This window comes from Stegastes partitus, unplaced genomic scaffold (genome assembly GCF_000690725.1).
Source record: "Stegastes partitus isolate 25-593 unplaced genomic scaffold, Stegastes_partitus-1.0.2 Scaffold402, whole genome shotgun sequence".
Taxonomy (NCBI): domain Eukaryota; kingdom Metazoa; phylum Chordata; class Actinopteri; family Pomacentridae; genus Stegastes; species Stegastes partitus.
In genome coordinates, this window is record NW_007578133.1 from 198,477 (window position 1) to 211,867 (window position 13,391).

At 42.4% G+C, this 13,391-nt stretch overlaps 1 protein-coding gene across 1 annotated transcript in view; it reads left to right on the forward strand.

Annotated features, from left to right (window-relative positions):
• Positions 1-1,543: 1,543 nt before the first annotated feature.
• Positions 1,544-13,391, forward strand: part of sfmbt1 (Scm like with four mbt domains 1) — a 21,176-nt gene continuing 9,328 nt past the window's right edge. The window contains exons 1-10 of the mRNA XM_008285429.1: positions 1,544-1,612; positions 6,954-7,011; positions 7,115-7,209; positions 8,350-8,593; positions 9,445-9,533; positions 10,284-10,536; positions 11,628-11,725; positions 11,926-12,027; positions 12,262-12,421; positions 12,546-12,628. Coding sequence (XP_008283651.1) covers positions 6,987-7,011; positions 7,115-7,209; positions 8,350-8,593; positions 9,445-9,533; positions 10,284-10,536; positions 11,628-11,725; positions 11,926-12,027; positions 12,262-12,421; positions 12,546-12,628 — 1,149 coding nt within the window. The 5' untranslated portion in view covers positions 1,544-1,612; positions 6,954-6,986. The remainder of the gene's footprint in view (positions 1,613-6,953; positions 7,012-7,114; positions 7,210-8,349; positions 8,594-9,444; positions 9,534-10,283; positions 10,537-11,627; positions 11,726-11,925; positions 12,028-12,261; positions 12,422-12,545; positions 12,629-13,391) is intronic.

Below are 13,391 nucleotides of genomic sequence, written 5' to 3' on the forward strand. Positions count from 1 at the left end.
ACCTGTTCAAGTTGTTGAGAGATTTGCCTTTATGCAAACAGCCTTAAGCCCGATGCAGCATTAAAGTTGTAGGCCATTTTTTATTTTGTAAATAAAATGACCAAACACAGTTGATAAATTAAATTTGCATGCTCCAAAAAAAAGGAGAAAAAGATCGTCTTTTCGAACTGTGTATTTACTAAAATCCAAATATTAGTGCCCCATTGGAAAGCTTCACAGTGCAGGCACCTCTGCACTTTAATAAAAATGACTGAATAAATTTGGGAATAAACGCCTGCCCCCTCCTGATTTATTCATGGCTCTACGATTGTTTCCACTGTTCACGCAAGATCCGATCGCTTTTCTGCAGCCAACATTTATTGTATTGTTTCCACCTGAGCGCATGCAAAAAAAAAAGAAGAAAAAAAAACCCCGCGTATATATATATTTTTTTTTTCTTTTGTTATAATAGACATCCAAAAGGGTCGGTCTATTGTGGAGGCTTATGTGAGGCAGTAGCCTATATGTGTTCCAAGTGAGCGGCAAAATCTGTTTTAGACAACGGATTAGGCTTGAAGACTTGAAGGGAGGCTTTGCGAAACGAGGAATGCACTTACTTCGCAGAGAAAGCGCGTTTATTATATGAAATGGATGGACTTTTGCACACAGTGTCAGCGCATATTTCCAGCAGTTTCTCCCGCCCTGTCTTCCAAAATAAAAAAAAATAATAAATAAATAAATAAAACAACGCGACTTGACATCCTTGTGCAGCAGAAGTAGCGAAGCAGCAATGACAAATAGATGTTTTATCCAGTCCTTATGATAGGGCGGTGTTGTGATTTATTTAAAAGTACTGGCACAGGCAGCCCTCCATAGCGCATTGTGGGGGTATTTTATTTACTTAAGAAATATTACACTGAAGGGAAATAAAGCAACTCGAGGTCATCTTCAATAACACAATCTATATACCACTTCATCACAAGACGAATTGCTTTTTTTTTTTTGGGAGCCAGAGAAACACTCCACTTATCGAAAGTGGGTCGATTATATGTGCAATTAATTCCAGCTCAACCATTAACTAAGTGTTGATTCCGCTGGGGATAAAGCCCCTGTGCTCGTCTGATCGGGCTCACCCTACCCCTTGTTTATGGGAATTAACGCGAGCTTGAAACACTCCGATTTTTTTGATTTTTTTTCTCTCTCTCTCTCTCTTCTTTTGTGCGTGTTGTGGATTTTTTTTTTTTTTATTTTTTTTTTTTTTAGTCCTGACTCTGGTTGTGTAGTGTTTTATTGTGTGTGTGAAGATGGAAGTCAGTGTGATGTAGCCAGGCTCAGAGGCATATAGGCGGCAGAACATGCGCAGTGGCCGTTTGTGCCATATTGGAATGAGGTCGTGAACGAGAAGTGCGTCAAGTTAACGCGAGGCAGCGAGAAGAGCCGCGGTTTGACCCTCGACAGGAAAAGCACCGCCGGTTGCCCGGACGACGGAAGTAACGCCGCTTCCTCCCGCCGTCTTATTTTGAAAGGCTCCGCCGGGGCTCCTGCTTCCTGTTAGCGCTAGCTTCACGCTGCTACGAGCCAGCAGGCGGAGAGGAACGGCATCTAAAAACCGACTTGGAAAAACTACTTAGCGGTAAGGGGCGAATTTTGCGACTAAATATTCACATGCTCCGTGTTGTTTGTCACAAATTGCTAGCGGTGTTTTGTATGCTGGTGGCGCATTCGTCTTTTTTCCCGTCTCTCAAAAAGAGGTTCGGTCGAGTGTAAGCGCCCTTATTGCTCGTCAGCCTGCTCTCTTATTGCTCAAAGCCGTGACGTTCAGTAACTTGACTCGGACACAGGCGATGTTACCATGTGTCCACGGAGTCCCACACGGCCGCTACACGCACAGGACCGAGGTTTTATTCGCCGGACGGGCAATTTCGATAATTTTCCCCAAACGGTACGCGTCACGTTGGGCTCAGTGTGAAAGTTAAGGCGCTGTAGTGGCTCTCTGCAAAGCCATTGCGTTGATGGCCCATCTCTGTTTCTGAATGCTGCGGCTCGTCTGGACGAGCGGTGCAATCTTAAGCTAGTTACAGTTCAAGGATTTGTGTGGAAATTTCCAGTGATTTGCCCTTGAATAACTCAGTGTATTTATAATATCTTTGGAGCTTACATAATGAAGGTTGCACGACCTCAACCGATTTTTTATTTTTTTTTTCCTGAGCTGCTATCGTCAAACAGGCTACACAAACTAATTGCTATTTCTTTCAAAAACCCGCCTCATAAAAACAAAACAAAGCTGAGGGATGATGCCCGCCATGATATTATTATTCTGTTGTTGTCACATTCCAGGTTGCACTTAATGCAAACCTACCAGCTATTCTTCTGGCCCTTAACTTCCCCATTGTGCAACTTGAGGGATCCGCTGGCAGCGCAGCTCCGGTTTGACGTGCCGCTATGCAATGACAACCAGCAGCGTTTACTGCGACTGAGTGGAGCAGCTCAATGAAATGAACGTTATTTATGCGAGAGAATGTGCATTTTTTCCCATTTGTCTGAAGTTGTTGGACAGATTGCTGGTTATTAATCCCTTGAGCAGGCTAACTTTTATTAGTGCAGCCCTTTTGTTGCCAGCTGTAATGCCCATATTACACAAGTTGATGTCCAGAAGTAGGGTTGCGCGATATTGGAAGAAAAAACAACATTGCGATGTTTAGTTTTTCAGCAATATATATCGCGATATTTTCAAAAAAAATAATACAGGAAGTTTTCACCAGATGACTCTAGTGGGAAATAATGTATTATTGTAGGATAATTTGGGTGGTTTTGTAGGAGAGTGCATCTGTATCAAAAATGAGTAATAATCTTAAAAAAGAACTTTCTCGTACAGGTTTTTGCTCTGGGTGGCGTTCATTCATTCTGACTTGCACTCATCACACAGAGCTTTTGTGACTCTCATTTAAAGGGTCCAACAGATTTGTTGTGTCATCTCGTGCTGACAAAGGGCCTGTTTCTGATCAACATTATCCTTTCTGTGGCTGAGATATTTCCATACGATTGATGTGTGTCTTTTTTGAAAGCAAATCTTCCTTTTCAATATTTCTCTCCTGTTCCTCGCTCATTATGTCGTGCACATGTGGAGCCTGCATGTCAACAAACTGCATGTATCCAAGAAGGCTTGAATCAAAGTAAACTGTGTTATCAGATAGGCTTCTCTTGAAGATCGCTCATTGAAAACGAGAACTGTGCAAGTTTTGTGGCAAGCAAAAAAAAAAAAGTTGTCGCATGATGTGTTTAAGGTTTATTGCTATTGCATCTGCGCACATCGCGGTGTTGTTGTTGAAATTATGTATTAGACAGCCCTAATTTGGAGTTGTTTAACCCTCCTATAACCTTCAAATTTACTGAAATCTTTTGTCCTTTTGTTCAATTTGACTCCAGCAATTTAAACCTCCAGAAAATTGTCATAAATAAAATTGTTACCCAAGTTTATGTGTAAATAGCCCTTTAAATAAAACAGAAAAAATTATGTCAGTCACTTATTTAGACATGTTAAACATTGAATGGGGTCAAATTGACCCCAAAGATAATAGGAGGGTTAAATTGCCATGGGAACTGTGAGATGAAGTGTTAAAGGAAGCAACCTGCTCCTCAATCATTCATGTTTTGATTTGAGTTTATCATTTTCAGATGAGTTTAAACCTGCTTCCACCTTTAAAAGGGGCATTTCACCTAAATTCCAAAAAACAAGCCATTTTCTCTCTCACCTTTGACCCCAATGAACTATAAACCAGATTGTATTGGTGTTGTGGAGCAAAGAGACGATCAGTCCGATGTTTCTGCCACTATTATAGTGCAAAAAACACATTTGAAACAGCACATCTTTCCATAAATAATGTCCGTTTTAATTAATATAATTCACAGTTTTGACTGTAAACAGGTTTAATGGTAACTACTTCTCACCAAACAGTTAGTTTCTGGGGAAAAGTGTTGAAAAATGACTTCTGGCGATTGTTTGGAGTTGCATTTTCCCGGAGAGACATATTGTTGCTGAATATTTTTGGACGTAATATTTCAAGCCTGCGAACGCCACAAATAAAAAATGTTGTGCTTTCCTTCGAATTGAGGCGAGGACGTGCATTGAACCACAAAACCAAAACACTACCAGTGCAATCTGTTAGCATCTAGTGGTGCAAATTCATGTCACAATTCATGGTTTCACAAGTATGCAAAATGAAAGAAAAACAAATACATGTTAGGTTATTGATTTTTGTATTGTTTTTGTATCTTTGATCACAGTTTGGTTCAGTGCAGTAGTTGCATTTCCATGTTTTCTTGAGAGAACAGAGTTTAGGACTAGAGTTTGTTTTTTTTAATGGTTGATATCAGTGGACACAAAAACACAAACTCCAACCCGGAACTTTGTTAAAGTACGTATTAGGTTGCAGATTTTCCTGTTACCACCTTCCACATTACTGCTCATAATGTGAAGTCATCTACTGGTCCTCGGCAGATGCAACCGAGAGGTGTTTGGTTTGAAAATGTCCAGCAGCCAATCTCATTTTATTGGAAGTTGTTTTCTAGAAAAGCTGTGCTGCCTGCGAAAGTCTACTTTGTCATGTTGCATTTCCTCACCATGCTAAAAAATGCTCAATGGCATGCTAAGTGCTGATGAGACTATGATTCAGTAAGTGCTGAGAAAGGGGATATAGCGAGGATCTCAGTTGTCTCGGAGTGCTTGTTTGCGTGTGTGTACATCGGCGTGGGTGTGCGCTCGTTTGGCCCTTTCTCTTTCAGGTTCAGTCAGACTCTCTGGTGGCAGACAGACTCGGGCAGACTGCTGCGAGCTGTGGTCCACACAGGCCACTTACTGTATATGAAACAGGGGAAGTTGCTTTTCTTCCTGTCTGCCTGTGCGAGCCGAGGCCATGCGGCAGAAAGCCCCAACATCTCACGCAATCGAATGCGTCAGAGCAAATCATGAAAGCTTTTCTTTTGAAATCTTTTTTTTTTTTTTTTTTACAAAGATAGACGACCAGGAGTGTTGCGAGCAATATACCACTTAGAAACGGCACTCAAACAAAGGCGCTGTTTTATTTGGTTGATTCGTTTTTATCTTGTTTGAGGTGCATCAGAAACATTCGCAGCTTAGAAAAGCAGTGAATTTAGTATAGACGGTGGCCCCGTGAGTTTGGAGGCATCAGAAGTGCAAAATCTAATCAATTTGAATCCTTCCATGACTTCATAGTGTTTAAGCTCAGCATAGAATATAGCTTCTTAACTTCAGGTCTGTATTTCTACTCCTATCTGCGCTGCTCTTTTTTTTTTTGGTGTGTGTGTTAGGAGTGTGACACCCCCCCTCCCAGGACAATGAGGCCCTCTGGATGTGTGTGTCGGGTGGAGGAAGGGGGAGAAAGACCAGGAGGGGGGGGAGTCTGGGGCAGGGTCACGGGTGAAAGGCGGCACTGATCCCAGGCGGAGCGCGGGGGTCGCAGTGGCAGTCCGGTGTTCGGGAGGGGGGGTGGCTTCTGCCGGTTTTAATAGAGACGTCAGATGTGACAAAGACGGGCCTGACAGGGCGACTGAATGGAGCTGCGGTGACAGAGCAGCTCTCCTCAGCATCCCCATACAGCACGCTCTCCACTGTCGTCACGCCCAGCGCTCCCTTCGCCCTCATTCATGCCACCTCTCTTGTTGTATTAACTTTATTTCATCTGCTTCCAAACAATGCTGTGGGTCAGTTTCATGTGTCAGAGTTTGACGTGCGTCCACATTCACGTCAGGGCCAAGGGGGGAAAAAAATAAATAAAAGGCTCACGATTTTTAAAAAGATGAGTTTCACAAGTGAGGCTGCGTGAGATTAGCATAGTTTCATATATTTTCCAGCTATCACATACCATCTGGTGTGTTACTTAGGTGGTAAGTCCAGGACCAGATAGAAGCACTTTGAATATTAATGTCTGTAACTTTAGCAAAGATTTGGCAGCTCTATTATCAAGACCCCGGCAGTCCTTGATTTTTAGAACGGCTGAGGGATTCAAACAAATGCAAATGCATTTCTTTTTGGCCTTGGAGCAGAGTTTGCAAATGAAGGCTGTGGGATTTTGTTTGTCTTCAGTCTGCAGTTTGACCCTGTGGTGCAGGTTGTTCTGCCCACAAGATAGTGTCGTGATTTTAATTATCTGTAGCTGTTGGCTGCCATATTGTTTGCCGATAGATGTGAGCTACAGTAGCAGTACGCTGTACTGTAGGTATGCGAGCCAGCCGGAGGAAGCCTTAGCGACTGTTTCCAGCTCTTTGTGTGACTCTTTGCTGATACAGTTTGGCTTGTGCACTGCTGAACAGGCTGTTATAAGGCAGCAGGACCACCTGTCACATCTTAGCGTTGTTCATGTTGAGGTCTACAGATAGTCACAGTAATAGTGTGCTACAAACGACTGGGAGGAGGGGGGTTAAGTGCAGTACAGCTACGTTTTCTTGTGTTTGTGGACAGAATTTCAGACTTGATGTGAACCAAGTGTGAATTTTTATAGGGCCAGGACTGATTATTAGATTATTATATCAGTTATTACTAATCGAGAACAACTATTGATAGTGATATACACTTGTAGTAAAACATGAAAATCTTGGTGTCAATATTTAGAATAACACCAACTGTAAAATAAAACTTTGTTGAAATGTGATTGTTTAATTCTAAAAGAACATTTCACCATTTTTTCCGTCAGTATTGATAGGGCCAGTACTAGTCATGTGTCACTAATCATTTAGTGCGGTGAGTGGGACATTGCTTGAGCTTGTAGAGTGGAAAGATGTAGAGTGACGGCTGCATCAGGGCCAAAGTAGTGCAATTTCAAATTAATTTAACTGGATTTGGTTAAAAATAGATAGTAAAACAGATAATCAGAAAAATGTTGGATATCGAATTCGATAATATTTTGCATCCATGCTCTCTCACTTATTAATAACGCTCCGCCTCTGTTCCCTCCCAGAACTCCTAGTCGTGGCCTTAAGGGGGCACCAGCATGAGCCAGGAGACGCTGGAGTCTGGTAAGAACTGCTCTGGGAACAGCTGTGTGAAATGAGTAAGATGAAATGTTGGAAAGCAGCTTGGAAATGGAAAATGTGTTTTGTGCGTTTGTGTGTGTTCCAGATGGAGACTCTGCTCAGGATGTGCCTGACTTTAACTGGGATGATTACCTGGAGGAGACCGGAGCCGTGTCTGTGCCCCATCACAGCTTCAAACATGTGGGTGACAACCTTCACGGCTCACACACATCGTTGGATAAGCTTGTTCATAATCAGTGACTGGGCTTCTGTGTAAAAAATCCTTAAAAACTGTGTATTAAATCTGAAAACACGCTCGAATGTTTGGAATGTGTCGGCTAATAAAGTCTCTAGTAATCTGTAAATGAGCTCCTAAAAACCGCTTTTGTAGCATCCAGTCATAAACGCAGAAGTCAGTGTAGCATCACCGCTTCTAATAGAACAGCAGTTTTAGCACACGAGTTGCAAGCTGGTGGACAGGTTGAGTGTTTCGCACACAATTAGATTCTGTTTGGGGCTTTAGCTGACTTGGTAGGAGGGGGAGCTGCACTCATGCTTTCCTAAATTAGTAAATAATACTGTATTTTAGGTGCTCTACTGCAAATAATTTAACCGGCAAGTACTTTGTCACCAATAAATAATAATTAGGGGCCTCATGGGGAACTAGAGTGTGACGTAAGTCCAGCGGGAAGTCAGCGACTCTCCCTGAGTGTGTGTGTGTGTGAGGAGAAAGCCAACAGAGATGATTAAGTTACTGTAATCAGTCATACGGTGTGTGGATAGGCCAGGATTTCAGAATAACAAGAATGTCAATAAACTAACTTATCAGAGTTGATCTGAATGCATCAGTTTTGGACAAATTTGTGCAGAGGTCTCCGTGATGCCGACCAGTCGCGAGTCACAGATTGATTCTATTCAGAAATTCAGCCAGCTGTCTCCTGAACGGGGAAAAACCAACAACAATCCTTCCTCCTGCGCATGTTTTGATTCAGAGTGTGCGCGGAGATGAGGGGCTGTTCACAGACAGGTCCATTGTTGGTGTGTTTGATAGAGAGAGAGAGAGAGAGAGAGAGAGAGGAGAGAGGTGGTGCAACTCCACAATTAAATAAGATTTTACCAATTGCAAGTAGTAAAAAAAAACAAAAATCAATATGTGGCAGTCAGTGTTGATATTTGCAGGGAGCTGCCACAGATAAATCAATGAATGGGAAACACTGAAGGTTTGTTAGGAATAAAAGAAAACTCTGGTCTTTTCTTTTGTGCCCTTTTGTTTATTTGTGTAACCAGCTGTAGAGTACAATGAACGTGTTTTTTGCTTTTCAATGGGCGTCCCTGTCTCAGGTGGACCAGGGCCTGCAGACAGGACTGACCCCTGGCATGAAGCTGGAGGTCTGCGTGCGCTCGGAGGCCGACAACCCTTACTGGGTGGCCAACATCATCACCACGTGTGGCCAACTGCTGCTGCTACGCTATGAGGGATACCAGGACGACCGCCGTGCCGACTTCTGGTGTGACATCATGACGGCGGACCTCCACCCTTTGGGCTGGAGCCGGCAGCACGGCAAGAGCATGAGGCCCCCTGAGGGTGAGGCATGGCGGCGACCTATTTGATCTTCTTTGAGTTGCGGGAAGAAAAGTTAGAGCTGATTGATCATATGAACCGTGACTGATGTGCAAAGAATCGACCAAGAATAAGTTCCAAATATTATTCTTCCTTCTTAATTAGAACGATTTTGTATTTTTGGTGGGAATTTTAGGAATTCCATTTTAGGTTTTTTTTTTGTCTTTTTATGGCAATGCCTCAGGGGCAGATGCTGTGGTTGGACAGGCTCTGCAGTGAGAGGACACACAGTTTCTCTCTGTGCACACGATGTCAAAATGTAATTTAATGGTCGAAGTCAGCTAAGTAATTGCACTTGTGTGCAGCATTCAGAGTGCTGAATATTTCTGTTCTCCTGTTATGCTGCTGCGAAGGTTCCCCACAGGTGAAACTCTTGGGTTTCCCTTCTGATGTTTTAGTTAAGTAAAAAATCGTTTTGTCTGAAAATGAATAAGCTAAGCACTGAAGTAGTTGCGCTTTTTTTCTTATGTCGTTTTTTTTTTTTTTTTTTTAAATGAATGGTGGCCTTATTATCACCTAGATACCTGCATGTGTGTTAACTTATTGGAACAGGGAACTATTACTGAACAAAACACCAGAACAGCTGAATTACTTAATCTGCCTTGTCAGGGTGTGGTGGATGACACAGATGCAAATTGTTTAGAGTGTGAAATCCTCGTTAGATAAGAAAAAATTATTTGCTTTTTATTATGCAGCTGATGCTATGATTCAAGGTGACTGAATGAGAAAAGTTAGAATGGAAAGTGTGAGATCCTAAGAACCATCTGGTTATTTGGTGAATAAACTAAATGGTGCATGTGAATTATCCACCTCAGGTGTGCGTGAGAAGCATCAGGACTGGGAGGCTCTGCTGGAAAAGGCCTTGGCGGAGGAGTGCAGCGCGCCTGCCAACCTGCTGGAATTGGTAAGGCAGGGATCTGAGAGGCTGTCTTTTTTAGAATCTACTCACACTCAGGGTGTGTGGGGCGTTAACGCTCCTAACGTCGTTTTTTTCTAGACTATGTCTGTGCCAAGAACAATCTCCTCTGTCTACAGATTTGATTTTAAAAAGGCATAACACAGTGGATAGAACTGTTGAGATTGTCACAATCAAGTCAGACTTTGCTTGTTATTGCTTAAGTGGTGAGACAAGTTCAGTAAATACAAGAGACCCAAGAAAACCACCGAGCTGACTGTTTATACCCTCAGGTGATCTCTGCAGTCTTAACACGTGCACATGCACAACAACTGTTTTGTTTCTGATGTTTGTGACCTATTTTTTATTATACTATGGTGTAGATTTAAATCTCCAGGCATTTGCTATGTTTCTAATGCCAGTTATAAAATGATAAAATAGTAGGGGGAAAAACTTAAAATCTTTTATAAAGTCTGGTTTGTGTATCCTGTGTGACGTCTAAAGTCTACAAAGTACAAGGCTCTGAGCTTTTGTTTACACCACCAAGGCTGTACTGCTGAAAGCAAATTCGCTGTAGGAACAGCCTGAGAAATTCTTCAGAGCCATTAGTTAGCTTTCAGTCACTGAGCTTCAGTTCTGCCACTTAGTCATGCAGCACATTCTCTCCAGTACAAATTCCTCTCCTTGCTGAGGCGTGCGTTCATCTGTGTTTGTGTGAGTGCGTGAACTTCTTATTTACCACCCCTCACCCCCTTCCAGCCCCAGTGTGGTCGAGACCCGGTGGAGCTTCTGTGTGCGGGCTGCTATGTGGAGCTCCAGGATGGTGTTGACCCGGGGCTGGCCTGGGCTGCTGAGGTGGAGGAGAACGTTGGAGGAAGGCTGAAGCTCCGCCTTGTAGGCACCGAAGGCCTCCCAGACACACCCGCAACCCTCTGGCTCTTTTATCTCCACCCACGCCTCCACCCACCCGGCTGGGCCAAAGAGCACGGCTGCACCCTCAGGCCTCCTTCAGGTCAGCGGCACTGACATGGGTCAGGTTTTATATTTAGATGGAAAGAAAGAAAGGAAAATTGATTTCTACATATCCATGTTTACTGCCAAAGCAGGCGTGAGTAATGGTTTAGATGGAAGGGCACATGAAGAATTCACATGGATGCATGTTCAATTATCTGGTATAAGTCTATTATTATCCATTACACGGTTTCCTTTGTGCTGAAACGCTGAATAAAAACTTATGTTTTGTTACTAATCATAATTAGAAAAATAAGAATTTGTCACATTATGTGAGTTTTCCAATTGTTTGACAAGTGCATGCTTATGAAATACAAGAGACTAATATTCAAAAAGTAATAGTATCCCACTAGACCTTGAAATTAATTTTCCATGCAGGATTAGATAGATCATTGTTTTCAGGACCACAATCTGCTTATACTCTTGAAGTGAATAAAGTTTGCTAATATGCAAGATGTAAGAAGCACCAGAGGCTGTAACTCTCAACTGACACAGCTGATCTACCTACAGGTACCACTGCAGCTTCAGCCTTATTGATTTTTAATACCGTGTTTTTATTGTTAAAATGTAGTCTCTTTGTACCCGGATACTGTGCTTTTGAAAGGTACAACCAGAGTACAGTGAGCAGTAAAACTGATCTGAAAGAAGGTACATTTTTAGGTGGGCCTTTTTAATCCTTTAATAATAGAATATGGAAGATAAAAGGCATTTTTATAGGTGATGAAAGGTAATAATTTATGTACAGCCTTATTAATTCTGCACATTGTCTTGTTTATAAAGCGGTCTGCAGCCTAGTGTTCTGTGATAAGAAGCTTGTGTTTAGTGGTTGCAAAACTGTGTAGAGCAACATTGATTTTTTTTTTCTTTTTTTTTTCTTTGGCTTGTTTAATTAACTGTGGGGACTTTTTTTTTGGAGGTCCAGACCAAAGAACAAGCTGACAAACAGGCTGTGTTTTTCCAAGTGCAGGCATGTAGGTTTAGTTATTCAAATAAAAAAATATGTCCTTGATAATCAAACTGTACCACAGACGTCAGGAAGTCAGGGTTTGCTCTTCCCCAGCTGATTTGTGCGCATTTATCTGTTTGTTTCAGACCTATTGGCACTGCGGACTAAGGAGGAGTGGGAGGAGGTGAGACAGAGGATCAGTGATCTGCCTCAGGATGAAGCTCTGACTGCAGAGTTCACAAAGGTACCGTCAACAGTGCTCTTATCTGTTCTTCCTCCTGACCTGAACGGTTCACTGTTTGTTCACCAGTTGAGATTTTGTAATTATGTGTTAAGCAAAGAGTTTGGCGACGCTCTCCTCCAAACTTGGTGCTGAAACATTCACAAGAGCTGGGCTTTTGAAAATGACTCTGCACGTGTGTGTGTGTGTGTTGTTTGTCTCAGGATCAGCCTGCCATTTCTGCTCATTGTTTCAAGGAAGGGATGAAACTGGAGGCTGTTGACCCTGCTGCTCCTATTTCCATCAGGCCCGCCACTATCACCAAGGTAACAGACTTTCCTATCAAATCCGTTTCTCCTACGCTGCTATGTTTTGCCTCCTATTTGTTGTTTATTTGTCTTAGTTGTTCATATTTTCTATCTTGATTGCCAAGCTGTCTTCAGTCATTTGATTTATTGCTAAGAAATGATCACAGCTTGAACACGGCTGAATCGTTACCTGACCTCAAACGATTCTTGACAATGTCTCGGTGTCCCAAAACGACCTCCTGTATCCCTCAGGTGTTCAATGAGCAGCACTTCCTCGTGACCATGGACGACCTCTGTGGTATTGAGGAGTCGGAGGGTGCTGGCCGGTCCTTCCTTTGTCACAAAGACAGTCCAGGGATCTTCCCTGCTCAGTGGAGCCTCAAAAATGGGCTCCCCCTCAGCCCCCCACCAGGTTTGATCTGTCGCATATCCCTTTATCACAACTTGATATCAGAAAGTTAATGATAGCAGTAATTAGATCCTTTATACTCTCTCAGTCTGCGCTCACTTCCCTCTCTTCTGTGTATCGTGTGCAGGATATCAAGGTCCAGACTTTGACTGGGCAGATTACCTGAAACAATGTGAGGCCGAGGCAGCTCCTCAGCATTGCTTTCCAAATGTAAGTCATTCTCCATTTGACCATCTATTAGATAAAAATCCACCACCAGATGTGAGTCAGACCCACACCAACCACCAAAATAATGATAAATTGTGATTTTTATTTTATGTCTTTTTTCTTTTTTTTTTTTACATTCCTATCATATGTTGTTGTGAAAGTTGCATAAGATGTGTCTTACAAAGCGGTGGGCCTGTATGAATGAATTAAAGTTTAAACAGTATTTGTTTCAAGCAGCAATTAAGGCTACTGAAGAAATTTTTGCTTTCAACTAAATTCACCTCTTTGTATACAGGTGCAACCTCTGCCATGTGCAGGACCAAATAATTAGCAATTGTCTTAAAATTTTCAGCAGCCCTCTGAAAGTTGTAATACCAGCATGTGCGATATCAGTCTCCTGCACACTTCTTGTGTCAACACCTCAACGTATTGATGGGTTTGGTGCCGCTTCAGGGGCACAAGGGTAATTATGAATTGAAAACAGCTCAGTTCACTGGTTAAGTACAAAGTTTCTCTGTGAGCGTCACTGTTGAAAGAATCATTTGGTTGTATTTGCAGCTTTGGATCTTTTGAGACGCTTTAGTTTGTATTCATTGTTGGTCTGTAGCATTGCTACAAGTAATTATGTTTCTCAGGAGCGTGGTGGTAACAGCACAGTTGTCTGAATCAAGTAGCTTTCAAGTCGAAACTCCTTTATTGATTAAATGTTGTGGTAGCTTCTGAAAAAACTACATTCTTCAAACATTTCTGAAACAAAAAGGACATC